General features: G+C 33.0%; 1 protein-coding gene across 1 annotated transcript; it reads right to left on the bottom strand.

Moving 5' to 3' along the window:
- Nucleotides 1-3,535: 3,535 nt before the first annotated feature.
- LOC127861080 (homeobox protein Hox-B4-like) lies at nucleotides 3,536-23,761 on the bottom strand. Its single transcript, XM_052399449.1, has 3 exons — nucleotides 23,060-23,761; nucleotides 10,392-10,439; nucleotides 3,536-4,297 (listed from the first exon to the last, which is right to left on the bottom strand). Exons 1-3 carry the CDS (start codon nucleotides 23,625-23,627, stop codon nucleotides 3,984-3,986), a joined length of 930 nt encoding a protein of 309 aa, XP_052255409.1. The 5' UTR covers nucleotides 23,628-23,761; the 3' UTR covers nucleotides 3,536-3,983.
- Between the last annotated feature and the right edge of the window lie 641 nt (nucleotides 23,762-24,402).

Below are 24,402 nucleotides of genomic sequence, written 5' to 3'. Positions count from 1 at the left end.
CAGGTTTTCCTACTTATGAGGTTTTTACACTGTATCATAACAATGGTTTGTTGTGTTAATTTTCCTGTATATTTGCCGACTTCGAGATGTTTCGAATAACATAATAAAGCTAATAAATTTATAATTTCATTATGTGTACGTCTCTATCCGTCGTAGCAACTAGCAAATTAAGATATGACTTGTGCATGGTCTAATATGTATGTGTTGCAAGAACATGAACATGCTATATCAATAAATAATACATTATTTACTCTGTTTTGGCATTGGCGTCTTTTTTTAATAGGATTTGAAATTTTGCTGACGAATTATACAAGTAAATTTAAATGTTTCGCGTGTGTACTAATGTAATATAAATGATTACATGTCTACGATATATTTGCTGTAAATGCACATTTTATTTGAAATACCTATAAAACAACAAGATCAATAAAGACAAAACAAGAAAAGCAAAGGTGTATACTTTATATCAATATTTATTTAATATTGATTGTTGACCCATATTTAAGAACAATAATATAAACGAATCGTGAACAACAAAGAACGATAAAACACTGATCAAAACGAGTATACATTGTACAGTGAAGATCGTCAGCGTATACATGTTTTATGTATATATTACATACTCACGATCACTGAAATTTTATACATATGTATTGGCAGGTAAACGTGCGACTCACTCAAATTTAAATAGTCCTAATATATATAAAGTTTTGTGAACAGCAATATGAAATCATTCCAGATAAAACATCCCCACTATTTCTTTATTTCCTTCACACACATTCCTTACTGGGCATTGTAAACAAAAACATTCAAGCAAACTGAAATGAAACCAGTTTAACTACTTGAACTATTCATTGCATATTTTATTTTAAATCATAAATTTTGTCTGGCACGCATATGAATACAAATGTTTATTACACTATTAGCAGCCAAATAGTGTCTGCATGAACATATTTTTACACTTCATCTATTCACACACACACACACACACACACACACACACACACACACACACACACACACACACACACACACACACACACACACACACACACGTGTTTATTGCACCGAAGTACAGTCAGCACTTCTACGCAAAATGTATACGCAACCATCATGCACGTTTAATAAATTAATGTTCGCATAAACTGCACCACAACATAGAGAACAAGACTATTGCCAAGCAATATTGTCCCCTACCGGCTCCACCATTGTCAGAAATTCCACTATTGTCAGATTTTTTTTTATATATTTGTTGCCATAGCAACCAGAATTTTTAACGTAGGAACAAAATGAAATGACGTGCATAATGTCCATATTGCCATCTATCCATGTTTCAAGTTTTATGAAAAAATATTAAGAACTTTTAAAGTTATCGCAGGATACAGAAAACCACCATTTTCAGCAGTATTTCTAGTCTATTTGTTCCCATAGCAACCAGATTTTTTGACGTAGGAACAAAATGAAATGACGTGCATAATGTCCATATTGCCATCTATCCATGTTTCAAGTTTCATGAAAAAAATATGAAGAACTTTTAAAGTTATCGCAGGATCCAGAAAACCACCATTTTCAGCAGTATTTCTAGTCTATTTGTTTCCACAGCAACCAGAATTTTTGATGTAGGAACAAAATGAAATGACGTGCATAATGTCCATATTGCCATCTATCCATGTTTCAAGTTTCATAAAAAAAATATTAAGAACTTTAAAAGTTATCGCAGGATCCAGAACAGTGTGACTGACTGACAGACTGACAGACGGACAGAGCGCAAACCATAAGTCCCCTCCGGTGAAACCGGTAGGGGACAATAAACTGTTTACCCTGATTTTGAAACCGAGCACATCTGGTTTCATTCCTTATATGTAGAACGTACATAATGCCATCACTCTTTCATAATACAACTACAATACATTTAGAAATTAAATGACTGCCAACATAAAATCACATTTTTGCTATGAACAGCACATTAACAATACCCAAAATATAAAGTGGTCACACTCGAAAGAAGATATGCCATTAGGTACATACGTTTTAAATAAACAAATATATAATAACACATTTACTATCGAGTTCGTTTTAAATAATAATGTAGGTGGGCTGAACACAAATAAAATTATATATAATTTCAAATTTCATCAACAATAGTTTATGATGACTTCATCAACTCGTTTAATATCTATGGTGTCTTATTTTATAATGCACAACTTATTGAAACTATGTTTCATTGTGAAAACGAACGGCATTAAACACAAAATGTATTTGATGTTAACAATGTCTAGGTGGAGTCGTGTACATATTGACATGTGTTTATTTTCTTTAACACATCTGCAATTTTACCTATTCTAATTCCTGTAAATGAAGATACACTAAAAATGTCGATTCCAATATATGTACGATATTGTCTGAACACGAGAAAGCACATAATTTTCAAAACGGTGTCAAATATAACGGATAAAAATAAATACCTTATGTACACTTAAGTGTTGATGAGGAAGGTTAACAGATTAACAAAAAGACAAGTTTGAATCATGTTGTCAAAAATTCGAATAAGTTATTTTGGTAAATGCTTTTATCACTAACATATCCTGACAAAGACGTCGTGACACCTAAGCGGTCATGTGGCCAAGAAACTCACTGTGTTCAAAACGGGTTATTTTTCCCTCATCCCGTTAAAGGCAAATCTAATTCAACATTTTTTCTTTTTATTCTAATTATTTATCAGTATTTCTGTACTTGTTTTTGCTTCAAATGCAAAAATGAACACATTAATTGAAACAGGTTATTTTATAGTAAGCCTCGGTGGTTTTTTTGTTCAATGTCACAGTTTAAATTTATCCATTTGAATACAGCCATTAACACTAGTTTAAAATGGCAGTTGCATGTACATTTGCGTTCCAAGAAATGCAATCATATAAATTCGTGCATAAAAAGATACTTGTTTGATAATGCATGGTTTATAATACACTTAATTTTACACATAATTTATATAATATAATATTGTCTGGTTAAGTTTCTTAAATTTTCGAATAACCAAAGTTGCGTTAAATAATTTACTTTTGCCAAGTATTGTTACATTTCTTTAATTTCATATTAAGTTTTAGAAATGAACACCAGCATCATCATGTTCTTAATGATCAAAATTTGCCCTATACTTACCATAGTGATTCAAATGTTACGTTAAGACTCAAAGATTTAAAAAGGATCCTGAATAAATTCATATTGAACATGCTGATGGTATTATATCTGCGACAGACTTAACAAAACTGAATGTAAAATGTATGAGCCGCGTTCTGAGTAAAACTGGGCTTAATGCATGTGCGTTAAGTGTCATCCCAGATTAGCCCGTGCAGTCCGCACAGGCTAATCAGGGACGACACTTTCCGCTTTTATGATATTTTTAGTTTCAAGGAAGTCCCTCCTTACCGAAAATCAAGTTTTGGCGAAAAGAGTCGCCCCTGATTAGCCTGTGTGGACTGCACAGGCTATTCTGGGATGACACTTTACGCACATTCATTAAGCCCAGTTTTCTCAAGACAAGGCTCGTATATGCTTTAGATCTACTGTCTTCGCAAGCGTCTTATCGTTTTGGCGTGTTCTAGAGTAACAATCAACAATTGACACATTTCAGTTAACTGACTGTTGCAATTTACGTTAGTTGTTCAATACTAATTGAGTCATTTTTGGCAGTTGTAGTGAATGGTTCCGCAATGAGATGGCAACGAATTTGACCTTAACAAGATAATCTCCCATCAACACAATCACACCGGCCAAAGATTGTGGCACTCCCACCACAATGTGGTTCTCTGCGAATATCTGCCCCAGCGGTCACACTCGGAAGCAACGTGGTTATAGATGGGATGCTGAAAATAGGTCGCCAATTTCTGTATGAACACGTCTAGCGCGACCTTGACAATAAATTGCCCAGCACAAATATGTGTAATTTGTTCAAAATTGTATTTATGGTATTATAGATTGCACGCTAGTCACATGTGTTGCTGAGCCGCTGCCGCCGCCTGGGCCGCCGCCTCCTTTGCGCGTTCTTGCGCCGCCTTTTCCAGCGCGTTACAGATGTTCATGTTTTTGGCTATGTGAGGAAGCTTGTGTTCTTTCTTCCATTTCATTCTCCGATTCTGAAACCAGATTTTGATTTGCCGCTCAGTCAAGTTCAAAGCGTGAGCTATTTCTATTCGTCTTCGTCGCGTTAAGTATTTGTTAAAGTGAAATTCTTTTTCGAGTTCCAGCGTTTGGTGTCGTGTGTACGATGTTCGTGACCTCTTTGATTCGCCGTCGTTGCTTTCTGCAAAACGAAAATCGAAAATGTAAGTGATCATTTATTTATCTGTCATTTATTTATCAAATATCGTTATTTTATATACACAGGGTTCATGATCACGTGACTTTGTGGGGTTCCCAATTAAACGTTAATGTATGTGAACAAACCGGTAAGTGGAGCTTGTTGTTTTTTGAAACACATTTTTTAAACATTTTTTCTTTCGAATTTCAACTAGTTCTTAAAAGACATATTTTTATGCTGCCTATGGCAATAAGAAATACATTAAAATTACTTAATAAATTAAGCCCGTGTTCTTGTTAAACAATTCCTTGTGTATTGCACTGTTATGTTTCACGCAACGTCAAATTTTGTAATCGATTTCAGATGTATTCGAAGATTTATGCTTATACCAAAAGATATCGGTACAAAATGCAAGAAAATTGTCTTTTATGCACTAAAGATTTTTGCTAGTTATACAACAAATAATCATGTTTGCTCTTCCACTACAACAAATGCTGCCACCATGTCGCTTTGATCATCTCGATATCAGAAATCTATAAGGAGTTCAGATTGTATATTCGATACATGTTCTCTTATATGTAAATTTACAGGTATTTTATTAATTTTAAAACAACCCAGAAACAATACAAAATAACACTTTCATTTGTAATAAATTGGGCATTTCCGTCTAAACGTGTCTTTTAAGTGAGATTATACGGTTTTTATATGTGTTAAATTGTAATACATGTATATTGATAAAAATAAAGGCAAGAAAAATTATACATTTAAGACGAATTTCATAAAATGCAGCAAAGCGCCCCGAGCCGATTGTGACGAAGATATTTCGTACATATTTTCCTACAAAAACCGAAGCGTTCATCTTTTTATTAGGATCGGAGTTAGTGTTCGTGTGTCGTATGAATAGATATCGTTGCAGGAAATTACATTGATCCGTAAAACTAAATTTAGATTCACGTCGTACATGCATGATATACATGCTGGCGAATTCGACTGTACAGACATTTTCGATTTCAGAATTAAATATCTGGCTTATTTCGCATTTTTTGACACATGTTCTCCTTAACTTTTGTTTTAAGTGGTATTGAAATATATGTATAATAAGTTTTTACACATTTTGAATAAATTCATAAATATTTGACAAAAACGTGCAGCCCCGCTTTAAAGCGGGTATATACGATTTTTTTTTATATGTGTTTAATTGTAATATATTGATAAAATATGTTACAATAACACAAAATAGGCAAGAAAAATTATACATTAAAGCCGAATTTCATAAAATGCAGCAAAGACAAATTAGCGCCCCGAGCCGATTGTGACGTACATATGTTCCAACAATAACCGAAGCATTCGTCTTTGTATTAGGATTGGATTTAGTGTTCGTGTGTCGTTCGAATAGATATCGTTGCAGGAACTCAAATAAACCGTTAAGCTAAGTTTAGATTCACATCGTACATGTATGGTATACATGCTGGCGAATTCGGCTGTACAGCCGTTTTCAATTTCAGAATTGAATATCTGGCTTATTTCGCATTTTTCGACACATGTTCTTCTTAACTTTTATTTTAATTTATATTGAAATATATATATAATAAGTTTTTTACACATTTTATATAAATTCATAAATATTTGACAAAATCGTATATACCCGCTTTAAGATGCGAGCCTCGCTCATTGGAAACCGGGCTCAATGCATGTACGTAAAGTGCCGTCCGAGGATAGCCTTGCAGTCCGCTCAGGCAAATTAGAGACGTTACTTTCCGCTTTGATGGACTTTTTCGTTTAAAGATAGTCTCTTTTAAACGAAATCCAGTCGATTCGAAAAGTATTGTCCCAAATCTGAGACGACGCTTAACCCGTATTTATTGAGCACGGTTTTCCTAGACCGACAGACAATTTTTATTGCTAAGGGACTCTTGAAGGACACTTGTGTTGAAAAAAATAACAAAATTCCTTGTTTGATAAAATTCATTAATAATTTTCATTCACACTTACACAACTTATGATAATATCTCATCGCCTTGAGAAATTTTCATATAAGCGACATTTAATTATTCATTAAAATTAATGCTTATCATTTTTCATGGTTTCTTAGACTCGCGAAAAAGTGACTGCGAGGTGTAAAAAAAATGTCACTTACAAATAAGCCTTGTGCAAAATGTAAGAAATATTAGGCGAAAACATCGCCGCAAACGTTATATTTTTCACACATTTTCAGACGTGCACATGAAAAATAGACACGTCCGTAACGTGTCGAGGAGCATCTGTATGAACATTAATAAAGAACTCTTGGCAGGCATAGAATGCTCAGGTGTTTTTATAACATACGTGGTAAAAAAGTAGGATATTGTATGACAAGAAATTAAATTCATGTTTCGTCGACCTTTGCTGTTGCAAAACATAAAAAATTGTCAAGTCATTTAACTAAAATGTCGGCAACGTAGGCTATTGTTGACAGAGTACCAAACTTATTTTTTCTTGGTTATAATGATTGTGGTTGTTCCTGTAGTGACTCAATTGCGACACATATAACCACATGCGAAATCTTTTATTAATATATACTTATTTATCGGTTCGAATTTTGAATTTAAAATAAAAACAATGCCAAAATACGCGTGTTCTAATGCTAAGTATTTGAAACACCTTTTACCTATAAAGTCGTAAATTGTAAATTAAAGAATAAACAATTACTTCGTCGACATGCAGTTTAACACACGTTCACACTTTCTTTTAAACAGGTTAAAAAGTAAAATTCATTTTGATCATTTTTGAAATCTCACGTTTATTCTTGTATTTTATGTTTGTTTGTAAACACATAACCAAAGTATCAACTAAACCACGTCATGCGATAATGGGTCTTATTACATATGTGACCAGCCTTTTTCCAGACCGGCGTGCGCATTCGCGATATCAGGTCCGGAGTTACCATCTCCGCTAATGAGATGATGGCCGCATATAGTATAATTCTTATTTTAAAACGCGGCTCAGAACAAAGATTAATGGTGAAATTTATGGCATGTAATAAATCGTGTGTTCGTAAACTGAGCGCAATATATTAGAATACTTAAGCAGCGCGTAATTCATTGGAGCAACAAAATTACGTAACGTGACAACACAAATCCGTCATTAGAACCATCAGAAAAATATTTGTAAAGGACGACACTGAGTGACGTTCTGAAGTCAAAGATTATACGTCAAGTCTTAAACAATTGTGTTCACGAGCATGCGATAGATGAAGTGACACCAGTTGTTTCATGGACGCCCGCGAGTAATTAAACAGCAATCATGTGACACAAACGTCGTTAAACGTTTCGCGCTGAAAGTAACACATAAACAGTCAGGCAGATTAGGAATCTTTAAAATAATATGATGGTTACCTTCAAGTAAATATCATCATAGAAATCCATTCAAGTTCGACCTTTTTTATTTTGTATTAAAACGTTTTATTTGGAATTGTTCAGCAAAATGTTGGCATTAGCATCAAACAATTCCCAAACCAACCAACAAGTATTAACATATGTTAATTTATTTAATTTATCTGCAATAGAACGTATTTTCATTATGCAAACCTTTTTCAAGCAAAGCGCCAAAAGCCAGAGGGCGTAATCACGTGGTAGTAGATGGCGACGTCCATGCCTAGACAGGTATTATTCGCCGTTTTACGCCTGTTATTACTCTTGTTTAATTTTTAAATGCCACTCACTTTCAAGCCATATCAGTAAAAAAAGTGGTCCGCGTTTATTCGTATTAATATTCGCCTTGTATATCGACTTTACTTGCTACGAATTTATTTTAAGATAAACGCAAATCACTTCCCTGTAATAGAAGTAAAATACGGCGAGGAAATACCTGTCTGAGCATGGACGTCGCCCGCTTAACTATCACGTGATTACCTTCTCTGATAACTGTCAGAGACTATTTTGGTTTGCAGTATTGTTCTATTCGAACGTACGATGGGTTTAATTGCAATTTTAAGCTTGTGAAAAGTGCGAAGTGCGAAACGATGGACATCATGACCCTCGTCATGCGAAATTTTTATTTATGCCATATTCGGCCAAGGCTCCAGCCAAGCCTGCGCACTCGGTCAGTCTGGTCAGGAACTTAGTCCGCTATAAAGTTATGTTTCGTGGTCTCATTATTGGATAGAGTAACACATGACCAGCGGGTGAGCAACGCTGGCAGCATAGGACGTAAGACCCATTTTCTAGACTCATAAGACAACGTTTACAATCTCAGATATACGCATAGGTGTCAGTGGTCGAGCAAATCATGACTACCGTTATTGTATGTCAAAATGGCATCAATTCTTATAATTTATTAAAAGAAAACGATCGTGATTTCGCGGAAGACTGTTTCGTTTGTTACTAAATCGGTTAATATAATTGGAGAGCGTTTGATACTACTAAATAATGTTGATTCAGAGTGGCCATGAGCTTTAAATAACACAGAACAACAAATTCATTTCTTGAAATGCTGAACGTAACCTAAAATCATCCTACCATCTAAATCGAAGTGTATTCATTCATGAATATTAAATACATATTTAATGGGCTTGAAAAATGAAATTCCATTATTGCAGCGTCGCAATTATGAAGCGCTTTACAATATTGACATGAAATTGAAGAAAGTTTGGTAATGGTACAGCCATTGTATATAATCAATGTGATGACTCCATTAATGACAGATATGACGTGCTGATGTCATCATCAAAGTACATCCCGCAACACGACGATTTCAGCACGATTAAATATACATCAGTCATAACATAACTGCTATAGTTCTACGCTGATATGAACGACAAAACTCCACGATAATTTCTATCAAGGCAAACACGAAAACATCGAACAAACGGGATACACCGTAGGATTTTCTATTCCCTCCATTACGGACTTACAGTACAACAAACATGCAATATTAATAATCGATTCCCAAGGGTGCTTAGGGAATTACGAATAAAACAGAGACATTTTCTGTTTTTCTCAACCAACAGAAAAAAAGTCATTAAGTTCTTTGAATTATGCATACCATTTATCCAAACATGACGTAGATAGTTATGGCTCTTGGATGATTTCAATAGGTTTATTCTTGCAATCGTTCCATTGAAATTAGGTTATTATTTCACATACCGAGCCGGATTAATATTGATTATATGTTTTATGGGTTGCGTAAATTAATGAAATGCACTTTCAAACCAAAATTTTTATTTATATCCGAGTTGATATTTCTTTGTTTCTGTTAATTGATATTTTCCGTATGAACATCTTAATAGACAGTACTAGTATAAACCTATTTATTTTGGCTCGATTGCATAGACAGCCTGGGGCTTATTTGAAACGCTATCAAGTACTTTCCTGGGACTAGAACCAGTACTTGGTGTCTATTGGGGAGATCTTAAGAACGCTCCAACAGTGGGTATCCAACCCATGACCTAGGCATTTAGAATGAAATCACGGAAAATTAATTTCAATTTTTGTACTTGGCGTAAATATTAGCGAACATAAAGGCACGACTTTGCGTTTGCTTTGACCATTCCAAGGCAGAGACTTAACTCTTTCAGTGCTGGAACCGAATTTTGAAGGCCTTTGCAAACAGTTTGGATCCAGATGACAGAATGTGGCGTCTCATCAGGACCCAAACTGTTTGCTATTCTGAATGTTTCAAAATATTGTCCCCCTAAAATCTTTCAGCAGTATGACGTTCACTAATCTTACACGGTGTTTAATATTACAATTTGGTCACATTATCATGAAATAAATCATCGTTTGTTTAAAACGACAGTCAACATTTAACACCACACATCTATATACACTAATACAAAAGAAACAACTTAAACACGAAAATGGATGCAATTGGAGTAGTATCTGTATCTAAAATCTGTTCGAAATGTCAGCTTTAATTCTAAAACACGAATATGATTATTAAATTGGTAATGTGTTAGTACCAATAATGGAAAAATTACCTTGTTTACCACATCACCCTTGATATTCATTTAGGAAAAAATAGCTCTTAAAATCACACGATTATTATTGTGTGCGTTATATATTGTTGTACTTATTAATTGCAAAAACAAAATAAGACAAATAAAAGCAATTATAATTACCCTCGTCATTTTCTATTCCTCGTGTGGGAAAGCTTTCTGCCTTTTTGCCTGCATAAAAACAAAGAAACAAAACATAAAATTACCATCTACTAAACATGTAACGGTAAAACAAGCATGCATACATTCTGCGTTCAAAAACAATTGGAGAAATAGTTTAATAATAAATAATTAGAAAATGACGGAACCCGGCCATTTTATGTAACCTACACAGAGATAATGTAATTCGTGTACGGTATTTGCAGTAAGGTTTCACAAATAAAGTTTTTGGCATACTGAAAATAATGAGATGGACGATGGTTAATTAATGCATATACACTTAACGTTTTCACAAAAGGCCACTGAACAATTTATATAAAATAACTTTTACAAAAGGTTATTCTGCAAAATCAAACATTCTATTATTATTATTATTATAATTATTATTATTATTATTATTATCATCATCAGTATTATTAATAATATTATTATTATTGTAATTATACGAAATTAAATCAATATTTGGGAGAAAAAAAGAAAACATAAATGATATGACGCTTTATAAAATCAATACATTGTTGATTCAAGCGTGAAAGACATCGCACCCAGCGACTTATTGAATTATAACGGTATGATATATTAATGTCTGCACTCTAACCTCCGTAATACAGGTAATTGATTTTGAATGGTAGTCAAGACACGAACCCGTCATACCTTGTCGGAAATTAACAATAATTATTTTCAATATAATAAAAATCGTTTGCTACACAAATCCTGACCGCAATACGGCAAAATGCATTATCAACCAAACTTGTAGTTGTTATTAAAATAATAAATCTCTTGAATGAAAAGGAATGTTGAATAGTTTTAATTTGTTATCATTGGCTGACTTTGGCAGGTCATTTGACCAAATAAGTGTACACAGGTCATTATTTTCGCTATTAAAGACCGAAAATGTTTTTTTGGAAGTTTGAATGTGGTTTAAAGAATGCATTATTCTATTTTAAACCGCGAAAGGTATAATGCACTACGACTTAAACCGAAAGGTTATTGACCAAGGTTTGCAAAAATGTATACAAGCTTCGTGCGACGGCAAACAATCAAAGGTGTTTTAGTGTTTCCGTGTGTTTCTATAATTTATGTTTGAATGCCAACATGTCCAACTAACAATAAATTAACACTGCCATTTAATTCCTGTTAATATATGTCGAATTCTTCGTGCAAAGCATAAGTTTTCAGCGATATTAGACAAAAGTATGGATGTTGTTTAATATGACTATTTTCTAAATAAGCTTAGGTAGAATAGACGCTAATTAAACGCCTTACTCAAGAATATAATATAATATAATATATAATATAATATTAGGATTCTATTTTAGGGTGTCATTTTGTCTTTTTTTGTATTTTTTTCGTATTTTCTATTTTTGTCATTAACCGTTTTCAATGTATAGATTTAAGAAATTGTTTGACATAAAAAAAGTTATGTATGTGTTTATCCTCAGCGCTGAATATACTGCCTTTAAAATTAGCGCATTTTATATAAGGCATTGCTTGCTCTTCCCTGTTCAAATTTGAAAAATAAGCAACTGTTTGCTTATTTAATACTGTCTTTTCTTAGTGTTATTAAGATATGGAGAAAACTAACGTTGCAAAGATATGATAAGCAACGTTTAAAGATAAAATTTATAAAATTAAAATTAAAAGCAAATAAAACTTTCGATTTTTCTGACTGCTTCCCATAATTAATTGCTAATAAAGACATTTTCTGTTTCGATATCTACATTTACAATTAATGTATTCATCTCCAACTCCAGGCAGTTGCTTTCTAGAGCTATCTTGGTTTCTTGTAAAGCAAATTTATAAACGCATCCATCAGTCTATATGAGAGAAAAAACGCGATGGTGCAACAAGATAAAATAGGTTATTCCATAAATAATGGTTAAGCACTGCTCCACAATGCCACGAAAACAGCCGATATATAGCAATTGCTCAGATGCGATTCAGCAGCCGCTATTGCATCATTAGTATATCTTTAATCAGATTGCTTAACAACGCAACTTTGATGATTACCTAATGTCGCGGATTAATGTTACACCAAATCGATATGCATAGGTAATAAGGGTGTAAGGGAACATACTTCATTATTAATGGGGCAGCAATTCACCAAAAACCGAATCAGTTATCTGAAGGCTTATTTAGAAGCCATTTAACTTGAGAAAATCAGCAGCGGCATATGAAGAAACCCTTTCTGTCCATTCTTTGATGTTAACTGTACATCCACTTGAAAGACTAGTGTTTCTAATATCGGTCATTTTATCACCTTCGCTTTTTATCATTTTAACAACGCCACTTCATTTTTAATATTAACTTATTTCATAGAAAATTAGAATTAGGATTTTTATTTCAATTCTGACAGTGAATATGGTCCTCGCGGCAATCAAACTGTCAGCATTAACATTTGGATGTATCTTTCGTATAGCGATATGAACCATAAAAATGATTTATGGGCGAAATGGCGCCGTATTCGCAAAAAACCGAAGTTCAGACGAAACAGTCCTACAAAGCTCGATTTTCTTGCGTTGTTCACGTTACGCTGCAAGGTTTGTTTGATAGGTTATACAGAGTACCATGTGCATTTAGAGAAAATGTGGCTGAAGTTTTATGCAATTTAGTTTTGAAATTTTGATATAATTACATACATCATCCACAGACAAAAATACGTAAAATGCGGTTTTAATTTAAGAGGTTTCTATTATGTGTATTAACTTTAATAGAAGCAATTTGTGAAATGTAACTCGCTTGCCTGTTTTCGAGCGCGCTTTTGAGGGAACAGAATTCTTCGAATGCTACTAATTTGGCGGATTTTTTTACGACGGGTATTCCCAAAACTTAAATGGGATATCTAGATTTTTGTTGAGGCTAATAGATTATATCGAAGGTCTTGATAAATAAACAACAAAAGAATCATGCGTTATAGTAAAGAATATGTTATTTTTTTCCTAATTTATTTTCTAGTGTTCTTTAAGTTATACCATAGAAAAATGTAATAGTGTTTGCGTTTTTTAACATTATAAAACGTAGCAACCTTCTGTTTTTGTTCATTTCCACGCTTTCACTGAACCATTCTGACAGGGGGGGGGGTCTCCGAACTTTTTAAAAAATTTATAATCGATAAATACAATCACGTTTGTAAGGTCTTCGTCGATATTGTTGGTCGAACAAGCGGTTGAAACCAATAAAAATAAAGATGCGAATGTCGCAAAAGACTCAATACATACAATGTAATTAAGTGTTTTACATTTAAAGCTTTCTTTACTTCTGCTTTTGTTTTTAATGAATCTTCTTCGGAAGTGTTTGTTTTTTACCAAAAAAAGCAACATGCAACTTCAGATTGGAAGACTTTCTAACTTGGAGCACTTTCTGCGTTATGACCTGAAGGTTTTGGATTCCGAAAGTCTAAAACGCAACTCGCATAATCGGTGACGTTTAATAAATTTACATATTCACTGGTCAGAAAATCCTAACTCAATATCTTCTTTTTCAACTAGATTAATTTCGACCCTTAACAGTGTTTATTACGTGCTTGTTTGCAGGGAAACGCACTTCTTTCTATCGGCTTGGAATTAGGATTGTAAAGATTATTACACAGTTATCTCCCTTGACACGTTACACAAAAAGATCAGAACTTAATAAGTCTTTGTGGGCAATGTCATCAGTGCCATTCAGAAATATATTTTTTAGTTTAATATGTTTGCCTAGTACAAGCAGTGTTATAAGATTTTTCTATTTTAAAAATGTTCAAATTCTTCAACAGTCGTGCTCTTTCTGGCTGTGATGCCTGCGTTTATTTTGTGGGCGGCTTGAACTTAGTTGAGACAGGTCGCCACATCGACAAGTATTTACAAGTACGAATTTGAAATACGACGTTATAAATTTGAATAGAATTTTGAATCGTATGTTCAAGTTTAACACATTCTACAATCGTATGTATTTGCGTCTGTATGAAATCAAAACATTAAATAATGTTAAATCGTTCAAAAATATCACAGTTTTAATTTTCTAAGTAAATTATACTATTTGACGGAAACACCAACACTGATGCCATACGACTGTGAATTTTAAATGTGAATTTAACACATCACCTATAATAGCGTTTTATAAATAACTAAACTACATGTTAGTGTGGGAATTTAAAAAAAATAATTTCTATTTATGTTAAGTTTACTTACTTATGTTTTCTTTTCTTTTTTAAATGACCAAGTTAGAAAAATGAAACAAGTGTTGTGTAACACTCTCCTTATGTTAAAGAATAAGATTAAACTCAGTTCGATTATACTCGTCCATTAACAAAATGAATTTAACGATAATATAATATTCATATGAAACTAACGTTGATTTTTTGCAATTCATGTATTTAATTAAATTGCTTTTTGTTTATTCACCTATATATACATATAATAAATAGGTGCTTTTATCAATGTTAGCTCAAACAGTCAAAAATTAATTGTGTGTGTGAACCGCAATAACAATACTAACCAGGTTAAAGCATTAGAATGACTTTAATAATTAAACAGGAAACCAATGGATTCATGATTTCGCTTTGAGTTGTCTATTTTCAAAACAGTTTACCAATTAAAATATTGCCGATTCGTCACTTCCAGTTATCTATTCTTACAATAAATCGTTTCATTAACTTGAAACTTAAAACAAAACACGGTCTCGCGAAAACCGAATAATAATATATCTTCGAAATCGTTTTAAGATTTTCGTCACCTTATATATCAAATATTGTCAGCTCTTCATTTAAATAGTGACATAGCATGATTGAGTACCTTATTTAAAGTAATTGTTTTTCTCAACTAGATACTTGTCCAGAGGTAATTTAAGCGTTTTCGAAGGCGTCAGTTTTGGTTCCACGAAAACGTGTTTGATAACCATTAGGCGACGATGTCTTGACTAAATAATGCGTGATTAAAATTGCTTACCATATTATTTTTTCTAAGATAATATAATTATATATTAAAGAAAGTTTGATTTTTTTGTTCAAATTTTAAAATAATAATTAATAGAATCGTTGCATGGATTAACTCGTTATATGGTTGTAATATGTATTTTGTTTCCTTCATGTAATGGTCATGATAGTAATTAAATTGTATGATGTTGATGAAAAATCAATTTGTTAAAAAAATGTTTTTATATAAGTGTATATAGTAATGCAACTAAAAATGTATGGTAAGTTTACACTATTTTTAATATTTATTGATAGATACGAAAGTACATGGTAGATTGTGTGCTATAGGTTTATTTAACATTATAGAATGACTAATTTCGTGCGCATTATTTTAAGAATCGTTTCGTTTGCTTTCCATATATGCTCGTATCGCAAATTTTGTGAGGAAATAGTAATACTGAACATTTACCATATCCATTTTATACATCTTTTGACGATTTGAAAACCCGAAATTATAAAGCGTTGCAACGCGAAATGATTGAATAATTTGGAAAGTTCTGTTGTTGTCGTTATATTTTGTGAAACTACGAGGATTGCTTACATATAACTAAAAATACATCTTGATGGCATGGATGGTCGAGTAGTCTAAGCGGGAGACTTTTTACTCCAGGGGTCAGTGATTCGAGCCCAGTTGAGGGTTACTATTTTTCTTTTTTTTTTAAATTGTATTCTTGTTGTTGTTTTTACTGAAGATGTTTAGGTCCTTTGTTTAAATTTACCAATATAAAGCATTTTATGACAAGCTTCAATACATGCAAAAATCTGTGAAAAGGCCCTTAACCCATTTATGCTTAGCGTCTAGAAAAAGGGCCTTGGCAAACAACGTAGACCCAGATGAGACGCCGCATGATGCGGCTTCTCATCTGGGTCTGCGCTGTTAGCTTAAAGGAATTTCTGTAAGAAATATTCTAAATATAGCAATAAATATACTAGACATCCCTAATTATGGAAATAAATTGATCCAATTTAGAAGTATGGGAGAGTCCACTAGGCATAAATGGGTTAAGGACATGAGACTACTTTTGCCAATGAATGTATTTTTTGTAAAAGATTAATTACTTGCAACATATATAACAATTAGTTTACTTATTTTAGATGCATTTGATTACGCTGGTTTGATCTTGAATAGTTTACATATCAATCCGTACATGTAACATTCAAATACAAACGTGTATTTTTCCTTTATCATTGATGATTAATTGATGTTTGCATTTTTTTCAATTTCGAATTAATATATAAATATACATTAAATCTTTTAACACAAATTGCTTTTAAACAAATCTGTCTGATAACCGTGGCAATACAGATAGTACAAATAATAAGTTCTGATTAATATGACATGAATTTATACCTCAATTGTGTTAATTAATTGTTTAAGGGTTATATTTCATGTAAATTATGGCCGTTATATCCATTTCAAGAGACCGTTTATTATAACAAAAAATAAATGCAATTATATACTAGATTATAGATACATATTTGAATAAATGGTTCATCGTTTACCCAAATTCAGCGATATTTTGCACATTTCGTGATATATTATATGGCATAACATGTGTAAATCGGTATATATGAAAATTGATATAGATACCAAATATCTCCGGAACATATTATTATCCATTCAGATAGAGAAGTCAGTATACCGGTACTTGAGACATTCACTATTGCACATGAGAATGCTACATGATCTCTTTGAAGATTGCAAGATTAAACTTTATCAGAGTATGAGTCTTCTTTACACATTATCTTTGTTTGTAAGATTATTACATACATAAAACCATATGAAAAATAAACCGTGTACCTATGTATTGTAAAATGAACTTGCAAATATAACAATATTACTAGATGTGGGTTTCTCTCATAAATGTAATTTAAGTTAAGATTGTAGTTTATATGCTAGGACTAATTAAATGTGTCGTTTTGAGCATCGACAAAATACTACTATATTTAACATGTGTCTGTTAAAAAATATGTTTTAGAACGGAAAGCCTATGTATGTTAAGTATGTTTTGCATACTATAAATAATAACGACACGATGTGATGGGCCAATGCAAATGTTTAAAGTAATTCGTTATTGTTAACGTCTTTTATCGTCTTTGGATTCGACGACAAACTAATATTTTGAACATACCTCTTTTATTAAAAAATATATTTGCAGAAAAAAAGGAATTGTCTTTATAATACAGGACCTATACGGGTTATTATAACAAGGTTTTTAGCCAGTTTAGAGGATTTTATTTGTGTAAGTACCGTTCGGTTTGGTGCCATGTTGAATCGGTGGACAACTGGTTACTTCCCATTAATTAATTCGTGTTCTCATATTTATGACAAGGTTTCTCCCATCGCCGGTGCAACTGGAATTTTCCATTATTTATATTTTATCAGCCAGGAAGTACACGACGATGGGAACTGTGCATATCATTTACTATTACTAGTACTTATGATTTGCAAAGCTCGTATTATTGAACATAAATATATTTTAATAATTACGTCGCCATTATAAATACGCACAATGGGACGATAAAAGAGTACGCCGCTTGAGGAGGTTGCATCTCGAATGTCAGCGATTCATATATCAGAAATACGGATGGCTATTATAACGGATGGTTGTTACATTGGTCTTCTGCATTTGTTAACATACGTATAAAGTGATATAACTTATTAACATCCAATTACAAACCTTAGATACAGATATGTGATCTATGCTTCTAAATTCAACGAATTCAAATTCGATATGACCTTTTATCACGTATTAACGATGTATGCAAATTATTGTGGCAACAAAGGCCTGCAATCCATGTGCTTATTTACTCTGAATTGACTCTCCTATGCTGAGATACAATGCCATTATCAACAACCGATATGCTTGGGACCTGACTACAGCTGTCAATAGTTGCATACAATTGTGTAATTGTTGAAATTGGTCCCCATTTTCTACTCAATGGCGATGTGACACGGCGAGTTGGACGTCACACTGTGAGAGCTCTTCGCAATTAACCCATTTATGCCTAGTGGACTCTTTCTGACATTAACAGTTAGGTGAGTCTATTTCCTATTAAAGGGGTTTCTGGTATATTTTTTCTATTTTTATAATATTTCTTACAGAAATTCCTATAAGCAAACAGAGCAGACCCTGATGAGACGCCGCATCATGAGGCGTCTCATCTGGGTCTACGCTGTTTGCCAATGCCTTTTTTCTAGACGCTAGGCATCAATGGGTTAAAGAAATATGCATTCAGTGTAATAGTTTTCGGATGTACGCATATAATAGACCTCAAGAGGCATCTATACATAAAGTGAGTTGTATCGATAGTGAAAAGGAACTGTTAACTTCTTGTGGTATTTGCAATTAATTGTGTTGTGATTTTTAATTAACGGTTCAATTCAACAACACTATTTACCGCAATTCTACATGTATACGCCTAATATGTTCGATAAGGCGCTTAAGAAATATGTTTGTAGCGCATATGTATACTAATAAAGCAATTCTTAGAAAATATATATTCAGTTTACTAAAAAAATACAAAATGTGTTTTCATCAGTTCTTCTTTGTTAAAAAAGTACCCAATGTGTTTGTCGTATATTTGTTTTTGTTCCCAGAATGCAGACATATGTTTTTACAACAGTGTGTTCGAAACACAGTGAATGTACGCTTGAACGTTCTTAAAAAGCAAATGCTAAGGTATTTAATTTGACTTCTCTTTATTTTATATAATATTTTTAAGGGAATAGATTCTCCTCTTTATAAAATTATATTTATTTCAAGATAATTGCAACATTGACGGCACATATGCATTCATGTATTATTCCTTTGTGTAAAGCTTTGGTGCAAATAGCGACTTCAACGTATAAATCTTTCTGCCTGACTGAGCCCATCCAATCAAAAATCTATCTAAATGATGTGCAACGAGCATAGAAACTGTTGTAATGATGGTTTTCTTACTTTTCCCGAGTTTTTGTTCACATCTCTTAGATTTGCGCAGCATGTTTAGAACAATCTCGTTCCAGTTAAGAATTGATCGTTGAAATGCGTGCGCTGTGAAGAAAAACTATTTTCACTTTGATCTGCTGTTTTTGTTGTTTCGAAACAATATTCTGCTGTGGTTTTAGATGGAGAAAGTGCCTCTGATATGGTCAAAGCCCAGCAGTAAGGCATGTGCAGCTTGATTTAATTATATTTGAAATGTACACAAGATTGGCATAGTTGTTTACGTGAGTAAAAACTATAAGAAACACGTTCTTTTAAAGTCAACGTATTTCCAGTATACACCCTCCCCCTTCAAAAAATATATTTCCAGTATTTCCAATACTTTCTAAATTGGATCAATTTATTTCCAAAATTAGGGATGTCTAGTATATTTATTTCTATATTTATAATATTTCTTACAGAAATTCCTTCAAGCAAACAGCGCAGACCCTGATGATCTGGGTCTACGCTGTTTGCCAAGGCCTTTTTCCCAAGACGTTAGGCATAAATGATTCAATCTAAGGAAATCATTAATAAAGGACCACAATAACCTATTTCGGAAAATTAAGTTGCCATTAAAACTGCAACTTTACAGATTTTAGACACGATCGTCTATTAATTATCATAAACTTATTGGAACAAGGTCCATACATAGGTCCATGTCTTAATGACCTAATTATTCGTATTACAATATAAGATACGCCAATATTGTCATATTTATAATACTCGGACGTAAGGTAACACAGAGGTACAAAGGCTGCCTTCATCATCCAAACAGGCATCCGACAGTGACCATGGAAATCTTTTGACCAAAGTACTCTGTAATAATGTTGTTCATGTTATTTTTGACCCACTAGTTATGATTAAGAAAGCTATTTAGCGTTTAGCAAGTATCCCCCAATACCCTAAGGCATATCATTAGCAACAGCTGTACTTGCAATAACGCTGGGAACGAAACACACGGCTGAGTTTAATGGACTCAGAGAATGCAAATTGATTGCGCGCGCATCTCTCTTGTGTTTAAATTGAATCAAATATACTTTCAAAACGAAGACGAATGACACATGAACCCGAAACCATTAAAGGCTTGAATTATTGAGACTCGACGTTCTGATGTCTACAGTATATAAATAATATATAAAAATGCATTTGGAAATAGTAGAGCATTTTGAATTAAAGTGAACAATTCTGCGCATATGATTGTCAAAAGAGAACTTTTGCAGATTAAGTTATAAAAATTGGAAAGGTTCACAAATAAAATATGCTTAACCACTATTATAAAATATTGCATAATGAAGCCTCTAAAGGCAAAAGTTCATGTCCGTAATGCATGTGTAAACCATGCTTTTTTATTATGCAAACGTAACCAAAAACACGAAAGAAAAACACGACACAATTAGGAAAGGACGAAATTCTTAGTGAATCAGTGAACTATTTTGCATAGTTAATGGCATAGTTCGTTGTTTATAATTGAGTCCAATAAAACATCTCGGAGATAAGGCATCCTAAGAAAATGCCAACATTTGAATAAATGGCGGAAATCTACAAACATTTATTATAATTGCGTTCTAAATACGCACGGATAATCTATTACAGGTCTACACATCAGATAAAATCACACATAAAATTATATTCTGACAAGTTTGTAAATTATGAAATTGATAGCAGTCATAATAGCGCTTTCTTGTGACTGTGGATAATGAAAAATATGCAAACCATTAATAGTATGGCCTATAGAACAGTCTTGAATATGGGCGAAGTGGTGTTTGTTATAAGAAGAATTCAAATGAATTGTCAATAAAATGAAGGTATTTTCATAGAAAGTGCCCAAGCATTCATAAAGAATGTTAACCCTTTGCATGCTCGGAAATTTGTCATCTGCTAAAATGTCGTCTGCTGAATTTCTAAAATTTGCCATTTCTGCGATTTTTTTTCAAAGAATACTATCAGAATAGCAAACAGTGTGGATCCTGATGAGACGCCACGTTCTGTGGCGTCTCATCTGGATCCAAACTGTTTGCAAAGGCCTTCAAAATTCGGTTCCAGCGCTTAAAGGGTTAAGAATATTACAATTTACAGATATAACACCAGTATTAAGTTATCATTACTACCGGTATTTTTATTATTATTCATTGGTATTATTATATTTATAATTATTACTATAAATATCATCATGATCTCAAGTCCTTATCATTATATGTTTTTATTATTATTATAGTATAACACAAACAGTATACGTGTGTAATACATTAAGGCCATACAAATGAACGTTGTATTTACAAAACCAACAACCGCATGTATAATATAAACAGTATTAAAGCCTTTAAGTTTATGTTTAATAATTAATAAATAACTTGTGTTATAACAGTAAATAATTTTTATTGAATTTATGTCTGATAGGTAAAATCTCACGTGAACACAGACAAAAAGCATCGTACACATTAGTTTCAAACAGAGGGTATGGTAGAGTTAACTGATATACACCATCAGCGTAAATAGAGTGTTGATGAAACATTTATGAGGGAGTCAAATCGAATGGTGTTTGAATTTAAACTGATTAAAAAAAAATTAGTTTAATGTATCTTCAGCTATTTTGTCTATTCAATTTTATATAATTAAATTGCATTTACTTAATACACTAATGCGTGTGTGTTGAGGTTATTAATAAATTTTATAATATTAATAAATATTAATAAATTGTATGATACTATTAATTGTGTCTACTGGAGGTGTCTTAATATTTGTTCTTATTTCGGTATTGTTAAGATTTGTGTTTAAACATAAATCACATTAAACAATAATAAAATTATTTTATTTGCTCCAGTATATCTGTATGACATTTTAAAATGGTTATTTTCTTTATGTTAATTAATTCATTTATGAATTATTTATTAGAATTAACAATTTACCTTAAAAATAATTTACACGGCCGCAATCATGTAACACTCGTATTATCATTTTATGAAGGATATATTACTAAATAGTATATGTTTACTTGACAAATCCAGGTCCCTTTATAGCATATAACTTTAAACATATTTTAACGAATTAAAATAATACCTTGTGCTGTTACAAAATGAATTAAATAAATCTTCGATTATGATAGTAACGATTTTTCGTTTAGTAAGTAATGTGTTACTGAAGAAAAAAAATCATTCTATAAACATTTTAGAAATTTCAAAACTTTCTCTGCCTGAATGGTTGTTATTTTATTCCCTGACTGCGAGCAGTTAACATCCAAATGAAGTGGAAATATTGGATGTAAACGTGTAATTAAATAGTAACTGTATCCCATCTGAAATTAAAAACAACCGTCCGTAAAACGGCCTCCTACAACCGTTGGCTTTTAATTAACTTGAAACAGGTAATGTTTACACCATGCAATATTGTAATTTTACAACACTATATAACACTACACAACTTGTAAATAAAAGCTCCTAAATTTCTAACTAGAAAGTTAAAGCCACACAAAAATACCACGATGTTTTGAAGCAGTTTTGTGTTTGACAATTTCACCAAGTCGGACAGGGCTTAATGATCCATTAAACCTAGTGGCGTTTTCACGCGCATAATTATATTTGATCTGTCAAAATATCAAAAGCAGGATACAGTTTACAATATAATGAATATACGGACTCCAAACTAAGACGCCGAACAGGGGGTAGGGTGCCAGGTAATTTAATGCATATTGAATTATGAAAGAAGTGTCTCACCTTGGCTGTATTGCATTCGCCGCATCCACGGGTATATATGTGTTGGCGCGTAGTTTTGTTCTCCGGGGGAGTTTTGAGGCTGTCCGTGAGTTTGTGAATGTGTCGGAGTCGGCGGCGTGTGTTGCTGAGGCGGCGTGCGACTCTCCTCAAGCCCGCCGCTGCCCCCTACCGGCGTCCCACCACCGCCGGTAACGCCCCGGAGCTGCCCGTTCGGGTAGAAGCCACCGTTTGAATTCGAAGAACGAACACTACAACTAGATCGGTCTGTTGAATGTATAGGGTGAACATTTTGTATGTTATGAGATCCTATGTGCAGATTCTGCGGCGACGAACAGGGACTTGCCGGCGGAAGGTGACTCAGCCTCGACGAGCCGTAGTAGTCGCCATTCTGATCGTCCAGACGCTCCTGTTTCGAAACATAGGAGTACCGCGCGCCAGCGAACGCCGGGTACACGGCGCCCGAGGGAGGGTAATTCACGTTCCGGTAAATATTTCCATCGGAATAGTTATCCAAGCCCGCGGTTTGTCCATAGCACGTCGACAAAGAATTCACAAAATAAGAGCTCATCTGTTTATTGAATAATTGCTACTATAAAACTGTCTTACTGTCAAGGTTGAGAGAACGAGAATGAATTATGTTGATGACGATGACTCGATCGCTTTCATGCAGGCTTCAGTAAACATCCAATAGGCGCGCGCAACCCGGGTCATGTGATCTTCGCCAGCCACTCACGAGCCTTGCTGAACCGGTGCTTGTGTAATTTTAGAACCTGGAAATTTAAATATGAAAAAGGTGTACTCACAAAGTTTGGCATTGATTTATACAGTTTGTATTCAAGTTTAAACCCTCGATATTCTTAACACATACTTCTGTTAATATTGTGTTCAAGCGATTGGACAAAATATTACTCGCGCATAGGATAATTATTTAGTGATAATAATGCTATGTAAACCATAGGTTTAAAACGGCGTTATTAATATTTAAAAAAAATAATTTGACATTGGTTCTTTAACGTGATATTCATTTTCGTGTTTTTACAAGATACTGACCTACGTTTGGTAGTCGGTATCTGAATAAATAAAACTTATCCAATACTTTAAAGCATACGCTAATATATATTTTTACGGTTTTCGTTCGTAATAATAATACACTTGAGTGATGCTGTTATGTTTTTAAATGTACAAATAGTATTATATATATAGCGTAATAATAATAATAAGAAGAATATTATTATTATTACTGTTGTTGTTGTTGTTATTATTATTATTATTATTATTATTATTATTATTATTATTATTATTTATTGATTGAGTGATTGATTGATTGATTGATTGATTGATTG

Source organism: Dreissena polymorpha, chromosome 15 (genome assembly GCF_020536995.1).
Source record: "Dreissena polymorpha isolate Duluth1 chromosome 15, UMN_Dpol_1.0, whole genome shotgun sequence".
In the NCBI taxonomy this organism is placed as follows: domain Eukaryota; kingdom Metazoa; phylum Mollusca; class Bivalvia; order Myida; family Dreissenidae; genus Dreissena; species Dreissena polymorpha.
This window is presented reverse-complemented; position numbering and strand designations above follow the sequence as displayed.